Raw genomic sequence first — 22,604 nt, 5'->3', positions numbered from 1 at the left:
CACGTTGTGTTAGCTAATCCAGGTTTATCATTTTAAAAGGCTAATTGATCATTAGAAAACCCTTCTGCAATTATGTTAGCACAGCTGAAAACACCTCCCACGAAGGTTTTCTCCAACTCTAACTGCCGCTGTTCTCGTTCTTTTTCTGCCTCAATTTTACACATCGCCAACTGGAGATTCTCTCACCTAATTTGGGCTCTTTCTTCCACCTCCAGTTGGAACTGTATCGAACGGCCATCCCTCCTGGCATCACCGGTTGACAGTGGGGAGAGGGGATTAAACGGGGCAATGTGGCTGGAGCTTTAGCCTCGCCCTCAGACACCGACGGTTTTACCGGAGCCACAACATCCCTTACAGGGGTAGTAGGCTCAGGCAGCGGTAACACAAGCACCTGCTCTTCTAAAAAAAACATTTAACACCAGGTTTTTAACCTCCACCGTAACTAAACTGTGCGAAATAGACAATGAATAATGGTCTGCCAAGGTCATTAAATCAATTTTACGACATTTGTCAAACACCTCCCACGAAGGGTTATCCAAACAGGATTTCACATCAAAAGTAGCCATCTTAAACTGCTACACCAAAACACAAGAGCCAACCAATAGCAAACACTAATGCTATGACGCTCAACACTGAACAAACCACTATAACAATCTGCATGAGCGGCATGGGTGTCAGTAATGACAAATCCCGGATGAGCCCCGACTTATGTTACGAATACGCTTTGGCCCTGCAGTCTAGGGGGGATGGCAACGAGACCCGTAACATAAATCATGCAAATGTATAATAGTTCAAAAGTAACAGTGAGAACTAATAACCACAGACAAATTAAGTTTACCGTCAAACTCTACAGGTTTATTGCTAAACACACGGTAATGGGGTGTGAGAAAAGGGGCTGAGCTGGGCCCAAGCAAAGAAACAATAATCCAAAAACACCCCTAAGCTAGTCTAGCCTACTTCAATAACAGCTAGCTAACTAACCAAAAATACAGTGGGTGGTCCGCCCATTTCTAACTAGAGTACTTAGACAAAGTATTCCTACGGGTAATGTATGCCCATGGGCGACTTGTCTTGGTACCCCCTTTTCCCACCAACAAACAAACAGTCAACACTTTAACCAAAAACAATACTCACAGGCTGACGGACAAAGTGACATGTAGTTGCAATGAGAGAGAGGGCCGTCTTCCTACGGCCCTACAGACCGCAGAGGCCCTGTTTACACACGTCTTCCGGCACTATGGGGTGCCTGAGGACATAGTTTCTGATCGGGGTCCCCAGTTTACGTCCCGGGTACGGAGGGCGTTTATGGAGCGTCTGGGGGTCTCAATCAGCCTGACCTCGGGTTTTAACCCCGAGAGTAATGGGAAGGTGGAAAGAGTTGGTACCAGGACCGGCCAGGTGAGTGGGCGAGGTTTGTCCCATGGGCCGAGATGGCCCAGAATTTGCTCCGCACTCTTCCACTAACATGTCACCGTTTCAGTGCGTGTTGGGTTATCAGCCGGTCCTGGTACCATGGCATCAGAGCCAGACCAAAGTTCCTGCGGTGGAGTCTCTTAAACGGGCTGGCAGAAGGTGAGCGCTGACCGCCACCGTAGTAAGGCTCCAGTGTTCGCGCCGGGGTACCGGGTCTGGCTCTCGACCCGAATCCTGTCCCTCCGCCTGCCCTGCCGGAAGCTGGGCCCACGGTTTGTAGGGCCATTTAAAGTCCTGAGGAGAATAAACGAAGTGTGTTATAGGTTACAGCTTCCCCCTTACTATCGTATTAACCCCTCGTTTCATGTGTCTCTCCTCAGCCCGGTGGTAGCTGGTCCACTGCAGGACGCTGAGGTGCGGGAGGTCCCTCCGCCCCCCCCCCTGGACATCGAGGGGGCACCGGCGTATACTGTACAGTCTATCCTGGATTCCAGGCGTCGGATGGGGGGCCTGCAGTACCTCGTGGATTGGGAGGGGTACAGCCCGGAGGAGAGGTGCTGGGTACCGAGGGGGAACATCTTGGACCCATCCTTGCTGAGTGAGTTCCACAACCGCCGTCCGGATCGCCCTGCGCCTCGTCCTCCGGGTCGTCCTCAAGGCCGGCGTTGGCACGCTGCGGGAGCCGCGCGTTGGGGGGGGTACTGTCACGACTTCCACCGAAGGTGGCTCCTCTCCCTGTTCGGGCGGCGCTCGTCGTCGCCGGTCTATTAGCTGCCACCGATCCTTTTTTCCTTTTCGTTTGGTCATGTCTGTTTTGATTGTTCACCTGTGTCTTGTTTAGGTTGTTTTAGTTTGGGTATTTATTCTCGCCCTACCCACTCTGTTTCGTTCGGGTTTGTTGGCGTTTCCCTGTCTGTTATTTTGGGTGACGTTAGTTTGTTCATTTTATTTCATTCAGGTGTTTTCACTAGTATTTTGTCTTAGTGGATTTAAGGACTTATTTTGTTTGGTATCTGTATGTTTTTGGATGAACTTTATTAAATACGCTTTTCTACGTATTTACTCCTCTCCTGTGCCTGACTTCCACACCCACCACTCGTAGAGAGAACTGACAGTTGTCCTGATTTAAAGAAGCAATAAAAATGGTCTTCTTTAGACTAGTTGAGTATCTAGAGCATCAGCATCAGTAGACACTCTAATGTACTTGTCCTCTTGCTCAGTTGTGTACCGGGGCCTCCCACTCTTTCTATTCTGGTTAGAGACAGTTTGCTGTGTTCTGTGAAGGGAGTAGTACACAGCGTTGTACGAGATCTTCAATTTCTTGGCAATTTCTCGCATGGAATAGCCTTAATTTCTCAGAACAAGCATAGACTGACGAGTTTCAGGAGAAAGATCTTTGTTTCTAGACATTTTTAGCCTGTAATCGAACCCAGAAATGCTGAAGCTCCAGATACTCAACTAGTCTAAAGGCCAGTTTTATTGCTTTTTTAATCAGGACAACAGTTTTTTTTTACGTTGGAGCCTATAGGCTATAGACTATGGATCATTTGATTGAGACCACACTAAATTGCCTATAGATTGGTTAGCTGACAACTTCACAAAAACAATGTGCATGTTCACTCCCTTAATGGGGCAGAAGTTTGTGAGTTGTTGTGGTTCCTCGATGGCCAGACAGCTAGCAACAATGACAAAAAACTGCCATGTGGGGAATTGTAAGTGGCTCGTTTCAGCTAGTTTCATCTTGTTCTTGATACCATGTCTTGTTTTGACTGATTTCCTGTCAATGCTAATATGGCTATAATTCGCTAGCTAGCTAACCAACAACTGTAATGATGTATTTGAGAGACAACAAGTGCTCATTGTGCAAATGTATTTGTTTTCAATAAACATTGGAGACTATATATATTTTACATGTCACCAATCTAAGCCAACCCTGTTTTGCCCTATAGTTGCGCATGCGTCCTTGATATTGCATGACCAGCTAAGAATCAGAGGTGAGGGGCTGCACTTGGCACACATTGATAGGCTACATATAACCTAATAAGCAACTAATTCTAAAACACTGAGAAATATTGAAATCTAATCGATTACAAATTACATGACCCTCCCCTGGACTAGATTTAAAAAATACTAAACCCTCCCTCCCCTTGACTGAAATTGAAAAAGCACAACCTTCCCCCATTTTCCTATAAGTAAACATTCTGTAAATTCTGATCCATCCCTAACCTGCCCATTGTTTTCGTGACATTGTCAGCTAACCCAGCTGTAGCCCAAAGGCCGGCAGGTGGCGATATTGAGACGTTTCAGCTTACCATCCAAAGGAATGCATGCAGCCGGTTAAACACTTGTATCCCAGTGGACCGCTTCATACATTAAACATTCATCATTCAGGCTGCAAAATTGTCAATTGCCTCCTTAACTCGATTTAATGGCGAGAAGGCGGAAAAAAAACTGGGAAAATAAGCATACTTTCTTAATGAAACACCATTTTCCACCACTATGCTAGAGCGGCTAATGCTTCTTCATGATGTTGCGCCAGCCTTCAGCCAGGGGTAAACAACAGACCGCTGCAACCTGATTAGCTAAACGCCATATGCAACATCTTGGACTAGCATTCCTAGGAATTATAGTCACTCTAGTGTGGTGGAGGACGGTAAAACGAAACAATTCAATATCACCATTTGCCGGCCTTTGGACTACGGTCGATGTAGGCGATAGACTACTTTTCTGTGGAATGAGCAGTGGTGGAAAAGTACCCAATTGTCATACTTTAGTAAAAGTAAAGATACATGAATAGAAAATGACTCAAGTAAAAGTGAGTCACCCAGTAAAATTCGACTTCAGTATAAGTATACAAGTATTTTGTTTTAAATATACAGTACTTAAGTATACAAAAGTAAATGTAATTGCTAAAATATACTTAAGTATCAAAAGTAAAAGAAAAATTATTTGCACAATATTTGTGTTTTCGAAATTTATGGATAGCCAAGGGCACACTCCTACACTCAGGCATCATTTACAAATGATGGATTTGTGTTTCGTGAGTCCACCAGAACAGAGGCAGGAGATGACGAGGGATGTTCTCTTGATAAGTGTGTGAAATGGACCATTTTCATGTCCTGCTAAGCATTGAAAATGTAACGAGTACTTTTGGGTGTCAGCTAAAATGTGTGGAGTAAAAAGTAAATTATTTTCTTTAGGAATGTATTGAAGTAAAACTAAAATTGTCAAAAATATAAACAGTAAAGTACAGCCCCCCCAACGACAACAAAAATATATAATTATACTTAAGTAGCACTTTAAAGTATTTTTACTTAAGTACTTTACACCACTGGAAATGAGGGTGTGCATAACCTGTCTGCTTGTTTTTGGTCATGATTTCTTGTGTTGAAAATGTGCCCTCATTTACAATATTGCTTTGTAAATGTTTCCCTTACCTTGGTCGAATAGTTTATTCTCAATTATTTTGGGTGTTGGGGAGGCTGTTGCAAAGATGATGTGAAGTATTGTAACAAAATGTGTTTTTGAGGTCTGATTTGCTATTTTTTATTTTATTTATGTAATGTTTTCCACCAATGTTTTCCTCTTTATGAATTTGAGATGACGCAGGCGCTATAGCCTACATTTCACTTTGGAAACGTAATCTAAGGAAGGCTCTACTGCGCATGCTCTTGGGGGCGTGTGACAGATGACGGTCGACTCCACTGTACAATACTTTGTGAAAGCCCGCTCTCCTGGTTGACAAACACGTTTGTGTTGAAGAAGCACGATGCTCCGAATTGTGTTATCCCGAACTTTGCCTCGAATCTCTGGCATTTCGAATTGTCAGTATTCCGCGGCCGCCATTCCGGTTCCAAGCGCACAGCCCGAAGTCCATTACAACAAGGTAAGCGATAAGCATTCACAACATGTGAATGACATGTTGAGTAGCTATTGTCATTGTTGCACACGACTGAAATGATTGGTTTAGTGTATTTCTGTCATGTGCAATTCATTGCAAGGCAACTAGGCATACGTGAGAATTGCAATATCTTTTGGACTCGATGCATTTTTTATTGTTGCTTGACTGTCTAGCCTACTTGTTTATAACTCTTGTTGACATTAAAACACTTGACCTGATTGAACCTTGTGAGAACGTACTTATCCGATACATTAGGTCAACTGAATTACATATACACTAGATAATTGTTGGGTATGATGGTGTTATGCAAAACTGTAATGTGGCAGACAGCCAGAAGCCTTCCTGGGTTGCATTAATAAAACGTTTGCTAGAGTTGAAAGACCAACTTGTACATAGACAGCCACAACGCACATAATGTACATGCATGTGTTTCTGTTAACCTGTTGGGGATAGGGGGCAGTATTTGCACGGCCGGATAAAAAACGTACCCGATTTAATCTGGTTACTACTCCTGCCCAGTAACTAGAATATGCATATAATTATTGGCTTTGGATAGAAAACACCCTAAAGTTTCTAAAACTGTTTGAATGGTGTCTGTGAGTATAACAGAACTCATATGGCAGGCAAAACCTGAGAAGATTCCTTACAGGAAGTGGCCTGTCTGACCATTCCTTGAGCTTCTTGACTCTGTTTATTGAAGACTGAGGATCTTTGATGGAACGTGACACTTCCTACGGCTCCCATAGGCTCTCAGAAGGCGGGAAAAAGCTGAATGATGAAATTCCAGCCCCAGGCTGAAACACATTAGCGCTTTTGGCAAGTGCTCTATCAGAGGACAATGGGCCGAGGCGCGTGCATGAGTCGACCCCATGTTTTTATTTTCTATCGTTGTTGAACCTAAACACAGATTCCCGGTCGGAATATTATCGCTTTTTTATGAGAAAAATGGCATAAAAATTGATTTTAAACAGCGGTTGACATGCTTCGAAGTACGGTAATGGAATATTTAGAATTTTTTTGTCACGAAATGCGTCGTGCTCGTCACCCTTATTTACCCTTTCGGATAGTGTCTTGAACGCACAAACAAAATGCCACTATTTGGATATAACAATGGATTATTTGGGACCAAACCAACATTTGTTATTGAAGTAGAAGTCCTGGGAGTGCATTCTGACGAAGACACCAAAGGTAATAAAGTTTTTCTTATAGTAAATCTGACTTTGGTGAGTGCTAAACATGCTGGGTGTCTAAATAGCTAGCCCTGTGATGCCGGGCTATCTACTTAGAATATTGCAAAATGTGCTTTCACCGAAAAGCTATTTTAAAATCGGACATGGCGAGTGCATATAGGAGTTCTGTATCTATAATTCTTAAAATAATTTATGTTTTTTGTGAACGTTTATCGTGAGTAATTTAGTAAATTCACCGGAAGTGTTCGGTGGGAATGCTAGTCACATGCTAGTCACCTGCTAATGTAAAAAGCTGGTTTTTGATATAAATATGAACTTGATTGAACAGACATGCATGTATTGTATAACATAATGTCCTAAGATTGTCATCTGATGAAGATCATCAAAGGTTAGTGCTGCATTTAGCTGTGGTTTGGGTTTATGTGACATTCTATGCTAGCTTGAAAAATGGGTGTCTGATTATTTCTGGCTGGGTACTCTGCTGACATAATCTAATGTTGTGCTTTCGTTGTAAAGCCTTTTTGAAATCGGACAGTGTGGTTAGATTAACGAGAGTCTTGTCTTTAAAATGGTGTAAAATAGTCATATGTTTGAGAAATTGAAGTAATAGCATTTCTAAGGTATTTGAATATCGCGCCACGGGATTCAACTGGCTGTTGAGTAGGTGGGACCCCAGAGAGGTTAAATTGTTTTGGGGGAATTTATAAAGAGATTTCTATACCATTGCAATATTATGTCAGAGACAGTATCTTACAATACCGCACAAATAAAAACTGAAGGGAAGTAATGGGATGCAACTGGACAATACAGTGTTTATACTGGCTCCCAATTTATTTTCATTCTGTTGGATCAAAGAGTTGTGATAACATCTGTAATCTAAACATAGAGCCTAATCAAATCTCCTCTGTCTCATTACAGCTGTTCATCAATAACGAGTGGCAGGATGCCGTCAGCAAGAGGTCCTTCCCCACCATCAACCCAGCCACAGGAGAGGTCATCTGTCAGGTGGCTGAGGCAGACAAGGTCAGTGGCTGGAACTGCCTTGAAACCTGGCCCTGTTCTGTCTAATTACAAGACTTACATCCTCGGTTCCTTGGAGTAATCACTGATCCAATATAATTGGATCGGTGAAAGCAGGGGTTCCACTAGCCTACATAGCTTGGACCTATGCAGTCGTAATGACTGTCTCAAGGAAGGGAGGAAGGAAGACGGCATTTTCAAAGCACGTGAACAGGCCCCTCACTGTTTCTGTATTCAACAACACTACGTCCTTGGCATGCTAAGACAACGAAGTTGCCTGATGCAGAAACATGACAATTAGGTGTAGTAGGAGGACGAGAGGGTAAAATAACCAGGGGAAAAGTTAACTGTAACAACAGGTGTAATTAGAGCACAATCTTGTAGAGGCCAGGTGTGTGACCATCTTTTTTGTGTTATTACACTGTCGTAATTGAATTACTCTAAGTACTTTTTTTTAAATGATGCCTGATGATCTAAGGGTTGAAATGTTGTTGTAAATTAATATCACCTACGAGCATGACCAGCAGTGTGCGGCGTCATTTCTATTTTCCGTTTTCTAAATGATATTATCTAATATTTATTTTCATCTCCCTCTGTTTTCCCTCTGGCCTCCTTCTCCCTCTTTCCAGGCAGATGTGGACAAGGCTGTGAAGGCTGCCAGGGAGGCCTTCAGGTTTGGGTCACCATGGCGACGCATGGACGCGTCGGACCGCGGGCTGCTCCTGAGCCGGCTGGCAGACGCAATCGAGAGGGACACAGCCTACCTAGCGGTCAGTGACGCCGTCCCATTTCTGCGGTCAATGGAAATAAATGATTAACCTAAAGTGGTGTTATGAGCGGCTAATTAGATGCACAACATTCCTGGTCTAGCACTCATGCCAAAGAAAGCAAAGTTGTTTGGATTGTATTAGAGTTTACTTGTGTGGCACTGGCACAGTGCTTTGTCTGATGACAAATGTTACCTTCCAGTGGTGGAAACATTTTACCCAGAAATATTATCTTAAAAAAATGTATGTTCATCTAGATTTATTTGGCTTGTAAACAGCAGCACCATATTTAGCAGAGTCACTGTGTTAGTCCTGTATTCCACAGATTGCTGACCTAAGCAGCACCCGCACTGAAGCCACATGGTAGAGATAGAGACGCAGGGTCATGGCTAGGTCACATGATCAACACTGAGAAACTGCAGTGGAAGTGGTGTAATATAATTCCTTAGTGCTGCTCTTCCAAGACATACACAAAGCATATTTGTTGATGTTATGCTACAGGTTTTGCTTGTTTGGTGAAAGTAATAGGGGAAAGGCTATTGTGGTGAAAGGGTTTCGCTGGGCTTGTTTTGATAAGAGTGAACGGCCTCAGCACAGGACGCTGCCTTACTTTGCCTGGTAAATGAGGCCCTGCTAAAATCAGATTTCCTTTTGTTTACGCAAGGGATTGGTTCTTGGAGAGAGAAACAAGCTGCTTAGTTTGTGTGTGTGTGTGTGTGTGTGTGTGTGTGTGTGTGTGTTACAAGAGAGTAGGATTGTTAGTACAGTATTTAGGTTGGACTTGATTAACTACTGTCAGATTGGCTTATCAGGGGTGCAAGGTCCATCAGGTCTGGAAATAGCAATGATTCTGTCCACTGAACCGACTCCACCTACATGTTAAATATGGATATGGTGTGTATGTGAGAGGAAGTCTGTCCAGAGCCAAGCCAGTGACTCGCAAGTACTTGTAAAACTGGCTAATCTGTTCAAGTATGTACAGTCCAATGTGCTCAACATGAACTGTACGTGCCTGTAAATGTTGTATAGAGATACATTTGGCAGTGTGTGTTATGTTGACCACATACTCTTGTGTTCCCATTTGCCAAGCCAAATAAATGGTGCATGGACGACGATAATCTTTGATTCACTTTTGACGATGAGCCAATTAATTCCCTCGGTTTTGTCTTGCTTGTGCAACAGTCTGTTTTTCAAAATATTGGATTCTAATGTCACCTAACTAAAGTGAGGGTTACTGGTGTTTAACTGGACTCTGAACTGATTAACACCCTGTAGCAGAAAATAGTCCCTGTAATTTGATATGACAATGTTATAGTATAACATCTGTTTAGCCCATTAGCAGCATGTTACAGAGCCTACCTCTAAATACATACTGTATGCTTCTGTGTACAACACTGGTTATTCATTAGCTTTTTCTAGGAAGGTATAGCAATCTGGCATTTATTTTTAATTCAAATTTTTTTTATGGGGTAGATCAGCTTTAACATTGCAGATGGCTTCCAGCAATGTAATTGTCTGCATTGTTTCCAATCCCCCATATAAACCAAAATGTATGTGTGTGTGTGTGTGTAATATATATATATATATATATATATATATATATATATATATATATATATATACACACACACACACACACACACACACACACACACAGTGCCTTCGGAAAGTATTCAGACCCATTGACTTTTCTCACATTTTGTTACGTTACAGCCTTATTCTAAAATTGATTTTAAAAACCGATCTCCTCAATCTACACACAGTACTCCATAATGAAAAAGCAAAAATGGGTTTTTAGAAATGTTTGCAAATATATTAACAATAAAAAATATGAAATATCACATTCACATAAGTATTCAGACACTTTACTCAGTACTTTGTTGAAGCACCTTCGGCAGCGATTACAGCCTCAAGTCTTCTTGGGTATGACGCTACAAGCTTGGCACACCTGTATTTGGGGAGTTTCTCCCATTCTTCCCTGCAGATCATCTCAAGCTCTGTCAGGTTGGATGGGGTGCGTCACTGCACAGTTATTTTCAGGTTATTTGTTAGATCGGGTTCAAGTCCGGGCACTGCCTGGGCCACTCAAGGACATTCAGAAACTTGTCCCGAAGCTACACCTGCGTTGTCTTGGCTGTGTGCTTAGGGTTGTTGTCCTGTTGGAAGGTGAACCTTCGGCCCAGTCTGAGGTCCTGAGCGCTCTGGAGCAGGTTTTCATCAAGGATCTCTCTGTACTTTGCTCCGTTCATCTTTTCCTCGATCCTGATTAGTCTCCCAGTCCCTGCCACTGAAAAACATCCCCACAGCATGATGCTGCCACCACCATGCTTCACCGTAGGGATGGTGTCCAGATGTGATGCTTGGCATTCAGGCCAAATAGTTCAATCTTGGTTTCATCAGACCAGATAATCTTATTTCTAATGGTCTGAGAGTCCTTTAGGTGCCTTTTGGAAAACTCCAAGCGAGCTGTCATATGCCGACAGACAAGTTCCTTACTTTTCCCCACTTGCCTCATCCATTTTTGCAGTAATGCTGCAATTAGTTGGTTGTAATTTTGTGTAGAGTAGACATTTCTATATATTTTTGTTAGCTGCATGTGTGACAACTCCACCAGTCCTATTTATGATATAATTTACAAAGATTATTTCTATTTAAAAATATATATTTATATATTACGAATTAGTATATTTGAGTTTAACCATAATATTTGTTGTATTATTTTTTTCTGTATTTTCTGGTGGATTCAACTAAAATTGCAACAACTTTCTATGGCTTGTTTTTAAAAAAGCGATATTTGAGATTATTTCATTTTCAAATACCCGAAAGTGAGAGGTTGTAATCTTAATAAAGGGGAAAAGGGCATTCTTGAACATGGGGTGAGACATTCTTACTAATCTGCTAGAGAACCAGTTCGTATTAAGTTTAACTCTTGTATGAATGAAGTCTTTAGTGAGAGGTCTAATGCTTTGATATTTAATAATTTCTTCCCTTCGAATTCATATTCATTATATAAATAGGCCCTTTTAATTTTGTCTGGCTTACCGTTCCAAATAAAATTGAATATTTTTTGCTCATGTAATTTAAAAAACAAGTCGCTAGGTGTAGGTAAGCCCATAAGCATATACAGTTGAGGTCAGAAGTTTACATACACTTTGGTTGGAGTCATTAAAACTTGTTTTTTCAACCACTCCACAAATTTTTTTGTTAACAAACTATAGTTTTGGCAAGTCGGTTAGGACATCTACTTTGTGCATGACACAAGTAATTTTTCCAACAATTGTTTACAGACAGATTATTTCACTTATAATTCACTGTATCACAATTCCAGTGGGTCAGAAGTTTACATACACTAAGTTGACTATGCCTTTAAACATCTTCGAAAATTCCAGAAAATGATGTCATGGCTTTAGAAGCTTCTAGTAGGCTAATTGACATAATTTGAGTCAATTGGGGGTGTACCTGTGGATGTATTTCAAGGCCTACCTTCATACTCAGTGCCTCTTTGCTTGACATCATGGGAAAATCAAAAGAAATCAGCCAAGACCTCCACAAGTCTGGTTCATCCTTGGGAGCAATTTCCAAACGCCTGAAGGTACCACATTCATCTGTACAAACAATAGTACGCAAGTATAAACACCATGGGACCAAGCAGCTGTCATACCGCTCAGGAAGGAGACGCGTTCTGTCTCCTAGAATGTACTTTGGTACGAAAAGTGCAAATCAATCCCAGAACAACAGCAAAGTACCTTGTGAAGATGCTGGAGGAAACCGATACAAAAGTATCTATAGCCACAGTAAAACGAGTCCTATATCGACATAACCTGAAAGGCCGCTCAGCAAGGAAGAAGCCACTGCTCCAAAACCGCCATAAAAAAGCCAGACTACGGTATGCAACTGCACATGGAGAAATGTCCTCTGGTCTGATTAAACAAATATAGAACCGTGTCACGTAGAGTAGGCCAGAAGGCTAAACTGGAAAACCTAACCTCTATAAAAAATAAAAAGATGGCGGAGCCGCAAAAGTTATTCTGTGCAAAGGTGTTTATTTACATAGTGATTCCGGAACAAAAACAACAGTACTGCCATCAAACGTATACCTTATGGGACAGCTAAAATCAATGCTGCCCCCATCCACAGCAACCTGTTGGGGCTAGGGGGCAGTATTGAGAAATTTGAAAAAAATATGTGCCCATTTTTAACTGCCACCTACACCAACTCAGAAGCTAGGATATGCATATTATTACCAGATTTGGATAGAAAACACTCTGAATTTTCTAAAACTGTTTGAATGGTGTCTGTAAGTATAACAAAACTCATATGGCAGGCAAAAACCTGAACCTGAGAGAAAAAAATAATTGTGGCTGTACTATTTTTTTTTTTGTCATTGTTTAATAGATACCACAGTGAGAGAGGATTCATTTCGCAACTCCTACGGCTTCCACTAGATGTCAGCGATCTTTATAAAGTTGTTTGAAGCGTCTATGATTAACAGAGACCAAATTAGAATGCAGGGAAGTTGACGTCCCTGGGATGTCGTCACTTCCATTATTGCCTGCACCTGCGCAATCATGAGAAGCGAGACATTTTTCAAAAACGTTTTTCTAGACACAAGGAGAGGTCGGGTTGAAACATTACTGATGTTTCACGTTAAAAATGGCTCTAAAGATTGATGCTAAACAACGTTTGACATGTTTGAACAAACATAAATAGATTATTTTTGTAACTTTTTAAACTTTTCGCGGTGACTTCACCCCCCCGCGCTACTTTATAGTAGCCAAGCGCTAACAACATGGAACAACTTGGAGTTATTTGGACATCAATTATGAACTTTGTCAAAAGAAACCACATTTGTTGTGGTCCTGGGATTCCTGGAAGTGCCAATGGATGAAGATAATCAAAGGTAAGGGATTATTGACAATAGTATTATTGATATTACATGGTTACAAGATGATGCTAACCTATATAGCCTAGCCTATTGTTCTTAGCACAGCACCCGGTTTATTGCAACTTGTGATTTCCCAGTAAAGTTACTTTTAAATCTGGCAATACAGTAGCATTTACGAAATGTTAAACTATAATTATTTGAATGACAATATTATAATTTACCAATGTTTTCGAATAGCAATTTTGTAAATTGTAACGTTGTTCACCGGAAGCATTTCAGAGAAGAAAAAAATCTGAATTTCACCACTACTGTAAAATGCTGTTTTTGGATATAAATATGAACTTGATGGAACAAAAAATGCATGTATTGTATAACATAATGTCCTAGGAGTGTCATCTGATGGAGATTGTCAAAGGTTGGTGCATAATTTTAGCTGGTTTCTGCTTTTGGTGACGCCTGACCTTGAATTGAAAATGGATGTTTGTACTTTTGTGGCTATGTACTGTCCTAACTTTATGCTTTTGCCGTAAAGCCTCTTTGAAAATCGAACAATGTGGTTAGATTAAGGAGATGTTTATCTTTTAAATGGTGTAAAATAGTTGATTGTTTGAGAAATTGAAATTATTAGATTTTTGATGTTTTGAATTTCCAGCCTTGCTAGCAATCCCGTCTCAGGGTTCATTGCTACCCCGTATCCCCAACAGGTTTAATCCAAAATGCCTCTCAATGAACTGAAAGAGAGGCTCCTTTTGTAGGGGTAGCCCCTCCCCTCAGAACAATTAACACTAATTAATTAAGCAATTACCTATTCAACCTACAGTTTCCATTTATCTAAACATACCAAAATATATACATTGCAACACGTTTATGAAACATCACAATATAACATTTACAAAATTACATCACTACTGACAGTGTCTTCCAATATGCCCATTTACATTAATGAGCCATTCCGGACAGGCACTACAAAGTAAGCCCAATTCCCTTAGCTCGGGTCCTTATCCAGCATACCCGTAAGCTATAGAGATGGAGAGAGAGAGAGGAACAGAACAAACAACCGCGCTCATCCATAACATCTAAGTATAATAAATATTGCTTATATTAAATATGAACACTTGTCTGTTTATTTCTTTATACCATAACCAGTTACTGAAGTAAGTGTGAAATGTATGTACTAAGATAGAGAAGCTAACTTGTGTGTCGACCCACATTGTTAACTTATCTGATAACGGAGCAGGGAGGAGTGATGAATGTGTGCGTGCGTTAAAGTACCAAATGCTGCCCGCGGCCAGTGACGGACTTCTACGTCACAAACTGTTTGTCCATAATGACCATCGTTATGTTTGGAGGAAAAGGGGGGAGGCTTGCAAGCCAAAGAACACCGTCCCAATCGTGAAGCACGGGGGTGGCAGCATCATGTTGTGGGGATGCTTTGCTGCAGGAGGGACTGGTGCATTTCACAAAATAGATGGCATCATGAGGGAGGAAAATTATGTGGATATATTGAAGCATCTCAAGACATCAGTCATGAAGTTAAATCTTTGTCGCAAATGGGTCTTCCAAATGGACAATGACCCCAAGAATACTTCCAAAGTTGTGGAAAAATGGCTTAAGGACAACAAAGTCCAGGTATTGGAGTGGCCATCACAAAGCCCTGACCTCAAACCTATAGAACATTTGTGGGCAGAACTAAAAAAGCGTATGCGAGCAAGGAGGCTTACAAACCTGACTCAGTTACACCAGCTCTGTCAGGAGGAATGGGCCAAAATTCACCCAACTTATTGTGGGAAGCTTGTGGAAGGCTACCCGACACGTTTGACCCAAGTTAAACTATTTAAAGGCAATGCTACCAAAAACGAATTGAGTGTATGTAAACTTCTGACCCACTGGGAATGTGATGAAAGAAATAAAAGCTGAAATAAATCATTCTCTCTACTATTATTCTGACATTTCAAATTCTTAAAATAAAGTGGTGACCCAAACTGACCAAAGACAGGGAATTTTTACTTGGATTAAATGTCAGGAATTGTGAAATACTGAGTTTAAATGTATTTGGCTAAGGTGTATGTAAACTTCCGACTTCAACTGTAGGTAAACTGGGATATGATTCAAGAGTTTCAGGTTGATTTTTCCACAAATAGACAGGTATTTTCCTCTCCATGGTAGCAATATCATATCTATTTTTGCAAACTTCCTGTTAAAATGTATTGTAGTGAGATCATTTTTTTTCTTTCGGGATATGAATACCGAGTATGTCCACATCACCGTCAGACTATTTTATTGGTAAACTACACGGTAATGTAAAAGTTGTATTTTTTTTTGTGATCCAATACGTAATATCATAATTACTTATCATAATTTGGTTTTAATCCAGAGAGGTTAGCAAAAGTATCTAGATCCTCTGAGGCTGTGGAGGGATCCAAATTGTGGATTTAAAAGAAAACATGAATCATCAGCATACAATGACACCTTTGTTTGACAATGTTACGTAATAGAGAATACAGCCTTGCTACTATCTGTCCTCAATCAAACTTCATTAATTAGGCCATGGCGAAACTCTGACACTTTGACCTTATTTTGCCATAGGAACTGGAGACCCTGGACAATGGGAAGCCCTATGCCGTGTCCTACAGCGTGGACGTGCCCATGGTGGTCAAGTGCCTCAGGTCAGTCACAGTAATATAAATTGCAGTGTGTATGTGTGAGAGCAGTGAAATGAATGCATGCATTTTATCCTTGGGGGATCAGGCTTTCAGCTCGACTGCCGACAGCCTTTGGAATGCCCTCCCGGATCACCTGAAGGCACCACAGACTCTGGGCTCCTTTAAAACGGGCCTAAAAACCTCTCTCTTCAGGAAGGCTTTCTGTTGATAGCTGTGCTCCTTGGTGACCTTGTCGTGTCAGCTGTGTTCTTTGTCAGTTGCCTTCTAATGTTCTATTTGGTTTTTATTTTATGCACTTTGAGATTATTCTGTATAATGAAAAGTGCTTTACAAATGTAATTTATTATTATTACTTACTGCAAACCAAAATGTATGAGTTGTCATAAATCTTAAGTGCCAGATGTGGCATTATGCTATATGGTTGAATGTTTGTTACATTTCTAGTGTGTGTGAAGTTGTAGGGCAGAGACAGAATGGTGGGAAAGAGAGAGGGTGAGACTGACTGCGAATTAGTTCTTAGAAGAATGTGACTGCAGACTGCCAAACCTCCCTTATTTGTATTTGATTGGCTGGCACCCAGCACCATGACCTAGACTGCTTACTGTATACTCACTGTGGATCCAATCACTATCTCAATCTACTGCAAGTCTGCTTGTTTACCTTTTAATGGATTGGAAATAGACTCATTTAGAGTTTCCTTCTTTGGAAAAATAAAAAAATGAATTTCCCTCTACTCTTGATATCTGAAACTATAGTTTCTGCAGTTCTATTTCATAATAAACATGTATACATGGTAGCCCTACTGAGTCTAGTGTCCTGGTATTTACTGAATATGGAATGTAGTGAGTACTTAAAGCAGTTGAGAAATATTGACACCCTCCATATCCCTTTTGATGTATCTGAAAGGTGTAATATTTTGGAGGATTCTTGAGTGTTTACTGTCTGTCTGTGTGTGCATGTGTGTGCACAGGTACTATGCAGGCTGGGCAGATAAGTGGGAGGGGAAGACCATTCCCATCGATGGAGACTTCTTCTGCTACACCCGCCATGAGCCCATCGGTGTGTGTGGCCAGATCATCCCGGTGAGTGAGTGAAGGAGCTGTTCAGTGGTTAGCGATGGACCTTGATGAATCTTAAACCGTTCAGGGGTTAAGAATGGACCTCCTTGATGAATCTTAAGCTGTTCAGGGGTTAGGAATGGACCTCCTTGATGAATCTTAAACAACATTATCAATATACTTCCTCAATAGTTCATATTCAAATTTGGTATTTTTAACCAGCTAACCTGTCACTAGTGCATTTTTTTATTTCACCTTTATTTAACCAGGTAGGCCAGTTGAGAACAAGTTCTCATTTACAACTGCGACCTGGCCAAGATAAAGCAAAGCAGTGCGACACAAATAACAGAGTTACACATGGGATCAACAAACGTACAGTCAATAACACAATAGAAAAATCTATATACAGTGTGTGTGCAAATGTGGGAAGGTAAGGCAATAAATAGGCCATAGTGGCGAAATAAATACAATTTAGCATTAACACTGGAGTGATGGATGAGCAGAAGATGAATGTGCAAGTAGAGATACAGGGGTGCAAAGGAACAAAAAAATAAATAATATGGGGATGAGGTAGTTGGGTGGGCTTTTTACAGATGGGCTATGTACAGGTGCAATTCTCGGTAAGCTGCTCTGACAGCTGATGCTTAAAGTTAGTGAGAGAGATGCGAGTCTCCAGCTTCAGTGATTTTTGCAATTCGTTCCAGTCACTGGCAGCAGAGAACTGGAAGGAAAGGTGGTCAAAGGGGGAGTTGGCTTTGGGGATGACCAGTGAAATATACCTGCTGGAGCGCGTGCTACGGGTGGGTGCTGCTATGGTGACCAGTGAGCTGAGATAAGGCGGGGCTTTACCTAGCAAAGACTTATAGATGACCTGGAGCCAGTGGGTTTGGCGACGAATATGAAGCGAGGGCCAGCCAACGAGAGCATACAGGTTGCAGTGGTGGGTAGTATATGGGGCTTTGGTGACGAAACGGATGGCACTGTAATCGACTACATCCAATTTGCACAGTAGAGTGTTGGAGGCTATTTTGTAAATGACCAGCGTTGCCATTTTGTGGCCCCTTTCCTCTTGCCTGTGAGAGCAGGTGTGTTTGCTCTGTCTGTCATGGTGAAAGAGACTGGGAGTAGAGAGGAATTAAGAGCAGGCAGAGCAGTTTCAGTGAGCTGGCTTCAGGCCCACCAGTCTCATGGTGAAAGAGACTGGGAGGAGGGAGAGGGGTAATTTAAGGCGACACCTTGCCTCCAAAACTTGGTAGGGCTGCAAGGCTGTGTTGTGTAAATATAGTGGCAGCCTGGACGATAATGTGTTGAGTGCATGCATGGATTTATGTCTGTGTACTTTGCACACGTTTGATATGGTCTGTTTTTACTCTACCGTTCACACTCTTCCTCTCTATCTTCCCTCAGTGGAACTTCCCTCTGCTGATGCAGGCATGGAAGCTGGGGCCAGCTCTGGCTACAGGCAACACTGTGGTGATGAAGGTGGCTGAGCAGACCCCCCTCACTGCCCTGTATGTGGCCAGTCTTATCAAGGAGGTTGGTACACTAATACACACACACACATAACACACAAACACACCCTCCTTACCACACTTCTTAAGCCCCCCCCCCCCCCCCCTCTCTCCTCTCAGGTTGGTTTCCCTCCAGGTGTGGTGAACATCCTGCCTGGTATGGGTCCATCTGCTGGTTCTGCCATCGCCTCCCACATGGATGTGGATAAGGTGGCTTTCACAGGATCTACTGAGGTAAGACAGACTGCCCATACTTTAGGCATCTCAAAGAACTGAGTCACTGCTTTCAAATAGCCAATGTGTTTTGGTGCATTAGTGTGTGTATGAGAATGAGCCCTGTGCTGTCTAAACAGCTCCATGCTCTGTGTCCAGGTAGGTCACCTGATCCAGCAGGCATCTGGCTCCAGCAACCTGAAGAAGGTCACTCTGGAGCTAGGAGGAAAGAGCCCCAACATAATCATGTCTGATGCCAACAGTGAGTATGGCTCAAGGCGACTTTACTTTTGGAATGGGCATCCAGTTAGAAATATGTCAAAAATTGGAACACTTAATTTGGATAGTCTGCTACAGATTATTTAGCAATATCTTAAGAAAAGCGTGGTGTCCGTTTTTATTTATGAAGTATCAATTGCAGCAGGCATCTGCTACTTTTACAACGGACATCTACCAGAGGAGGCTGATGGGATGAGCTATAGGAGGACGGGCTCATTGTAATGACTGGAATGGAATCATTGGAACAGTGTCAAATGGTTTCCATATGTTTGATGTGTTTGATACCATTCTGTTTATTCCATTCCAGCATTACAATGAGCCCGTCCTCCTATAGCGCCTCCAACCAGCCTCCTCTGAAATCTACTAAGGCGTGTGCATGTTTGCCTGTGTGTCTTTTATTTGTTTGATTGCGATTGCTGTATCTGACTTGGCCGATATGTTTCGACTTGAGGTTCAGCAGTAAATACACCTTCCGCTTCAAGTCAAAACCTTGCTCAGCTATAATGTTTGCACCGCAGTGACAAATGCAGGATATGGCCAGAAAACGTACCTCAATCCAGGGATGGAAGATGTCACCGTACTCCTAATTATCCGACATGGAAAATCGAGAAGATTGAAATAGGCAGTTATAAAAACGAGCAGTTTTTCATCAGCATGCTAGGCTAGCTAATGCTAAAGCAGCCCATTGGATTCCACAACTCTTCTGGCAGCTACTCACCCCAAGGCCAGGTGTCAATTTCATGGAGTCCAATGCTGCAAAACATCAAGTGGAAACATATGGGCTATGTATGACTGTGTTCTCTCTCTCTTTCTGCAGTGGCGGAGGCGGTGGAACAGTCCCACTTTGCCCTGTTCTTTAACCAGGGCCAGTGCTGCTGTGCCGGCTCCCGTACATACGTGCAGGACACCATCTATGATGAGTTTATGGAGCGCAGCGTGGAGCGGGCCAAGAGCAGGGTGGTGGGAGACCCCTTCAACATGAAGACTGAGCAGGGACCGCAGGTTACAAATACTGCATGGTGCACAAACACACACCTAGACAAGTAGGAGTTGAAGACGCACACCCAGACGAGTGGAGTAGCAGTTGAAGACGCACACCCAGACGAGTGGAGTAGGAGTTGAAGACGCACACCCAGACGAGTAGAGTAGCAGTTGAAGACGCACACCCAGACGAGTAGAGTAGCAGTTGAAGACGCACACCCAGACGAGTAGAGTAGCAGTTGAAGACGCACACCCAGACGAGTGGAGTAGGAGTTGAAGACGCACACCCAGACGAGTAGAGTAGCAGTTGAAGACGCACACCCAGACGAGTAGAGTAGCAGTTGAAGACGCACACCCAGACGAGTAGAGTAGCAGTTGAAGACGCACACCCAGACGAGTAGAGTAGGAGTTGAAGACGCACACCCAGACGAGTAGAGTAGCAGTTGAAGACGCACACCCAGACGAGTGGAGTAGGAGTTGAAGACGCACACCCAGACGAGTAGAGTAGCAGTTGAAGACGCACACCCAGACGAGTAGAGTAGCAGTTGAAGACGCACACCCAGACGAGTAGAGTAGCAGTTGAAGACGCACACCCAGACGAGTAGAGTAGGAGTTGAAGACGCACACCCAGACGAGTAGAGTAGGAGTTGAAGATGCACACCCAAACATAAGACACTGGATAAAAATAGAAGAGCTGCACACTCTATTGTACTGAAATAACTGGTACCAGCATTTCCAAATGCAGAGCCTTTATCAGAAAACAACTACAAGAACGCATTTGCATTGCATGCATATACACAAGCACTTGTAGTCTGGTTTGGTTTATAGCGCTCTCCCTAACACATTAATAAGGCACCGACTTACGAGCACTGTAAAACGGTTCCCTATCTAGGTGGATGAGGAACAGTTCAAGAAGATTCTGGGCTACATCAGCAGTGGGAAGCGTGAGGGGGCCAAGCTGATGTGCGGGGGAGGGGTGGCTGCAGACCGTGGCTACTTCATCCAACCAACCATTTTTGGAGATGTCCAGGACGGCATGACCATCGCCCGTGAGGAGGTACAGCAATGCATTGTTATTATTAACAACTTACTCTTCATGAAACTGGCTGTCAAGATTCACCATTTTGGCTCTTGGGGCTGCCTTGACAGAATCCCTCTACTGGCTGTACCCATGAATATGAAAAGAAAAGCCTGTATATTTTGGTTGTCTAAGTATATTCGTGTGGCTATTCTGAAGCTAGAATCCTTAGTTGCTACATTCATTTTTGAACTTGTAAATGAATGATATATATATACCCATTGATTCTTAAAGAATAGAATGTATAAATGCCTCATGAGCTTAGTTCAACTGTCATACCCCATCAGAACCTACAATATAAGCTTGTTTTACTCCAGTGTTTGTAAACAACAAATGTAAACAAACAATGTATAGCCTCAAAACATGGTTAAAACTATACATGGGATATCACGGATGGTCAGTCCTTGCATCCATAGCACCGTCTATGAATTTGAGTGGTTACATTTTTCCATCCCTTAGCCTTTTAGCAAAACTGTGGCGAGGAGAACACTTTTTGTTTCAATTAAGTATTCTAGCTCTAAGGAAAGTAGCCAGACAAGATCATACATGTGTAACATGTTCTCTTCAGAGAACAGATCTCTTTAGGTTAGATTCTTTAAATTCATTTCTCCTCTCCAACACTTTGTCTGTGTTCAGATCTTTGGGCCAGTGATGCAGATCCTGAAGTTTAAGACTCTGGAGGAGGTGGTCGAGAGAGCCAACGACACAAAGTACGGCCTGGCAGCTGCTGTCTTCACCAAAGACATCGACAAGGCCCACTACATCTCTAGCGGACTTCGCGCCGGCACTGTCTGGTACGCTGATTTCTAGCTTACTTTATTTTACATTATGTCCATTTCTTTCCGTAGTATTAAGGTCCAGAGGTTGGCTGAAGTTGACCCATTTATAATCTGATAATTGTGTATGTGGTTTGTCCATTTCTTTCTCCTAAGGATTAACTGCTATGACGTGTTTGGAGTACAAGCCCCCTTCGGTGGCTACAAATATTCTGGTAACGGTCGTGAGCTGGGAGAGTATGGCCTGGACAACTACACTGAAGTGAAAACGGTAAGGACCCCATAACCACCACAATACTGTAGGATAAAATGGTCAGGCCACATACGTAAATGTATGACCTCTGTTGCCACGTTACATACGTAATAAACAGCAACATCTCACAAGCAGCTGTATGTATGTTCACAAAATGTGTTAGTGTCAATTCTTGAAAACATATTTTATTCTTTACCTCAGGTAACAATCAAGGTCCCTCAGAAAAACTCGTAAAGACGTCTGAACTCTGCCTCCAATCAAGGAAACTAACTGACCAGAGGAAGGCTCTATGGGAATAAATCAGCCTTTGTTTTATCTGTCCTTCTCTAACTTCATGCAAACAATTTCCAAACAAGATGAGAAAACAATTACAGGCATGGTGCTGTTAGTTTACACCCAGCTTGTTGTACAGCCTTGTCAAACTTCAACAGCTTATTTTAAGCACTTCATATAATATTTCATAATACTTATTTCAGTCATTATGTTCATCCTGTTTTAATATGGTGAATCACTGCTACAATGCAGAGTTGTTTTCTACTCTTGTAGAGTGAAAGTGTGAACTTTGAAAGGATTTTGGATAATAAATGCACTTGATACACGCTATTACTTGCTTTGA

The 22,604-nt window shown here is 42.2% G+C and overlaps 1 protein-coding gene across 1 annotated transcript; it reads left to right on the top strand.

Moving 5' to 3' along the window:
- Window positions 1-5,096: 5,096 nt before the first annotated feature.
- Window positions 5,097-22,591, top strand: LOC115176642 (aldehyde dehydrogenase, mitochondrial). Its single transcript, XM_029736778.1, has 13 exons — window positions 5,097-5,299; window positions 7,423-7,527; window positions 8,154-8,294; window positions 15,763-15,842; window positions 16,810-16,921; window positions 18,305-18,433; window positions 18,529-18,642; window positions 18,781-18,883; window positions 19,718-19,902; window positions 20,774-20,938; window positions 21,596-21,753; window positions 21,892-22,006; window positions 22,190-22,591. The coding sequence occupies exons 1-13, from the start codon at window positions 5,183-5,185 to the stop codon at window positions 22,220-22,222; spliced, it is 1,557 nt and encodes a 518-aa protein (XP_029592638.1). The 5' UTR covers window positions 5,097-5,182; the 3' UTR covers window positions 22,223-22,591.
- The last annotated feature ends 13 nt before the right edge of the window (window positions 22,592-22,604 follow it).

Source organism: Salmo trutta, chromosome 37, assembly GCF_901001165.1.
Source record: "Salmo trutta chromosome 37, fSalTru1.1, whole genome shotgun sequence".
NCBI lineage: Eukaryota > Metazoa > Chordata > Actinopteri > Salmoniformes > Salmonidae > Salmo > Salmo trutta.
The sequence above is the reverse complement of the archived record's forward strand: the minus strand, read 5'-3'. Positions and strand labels throughout refer to the sequence as shown.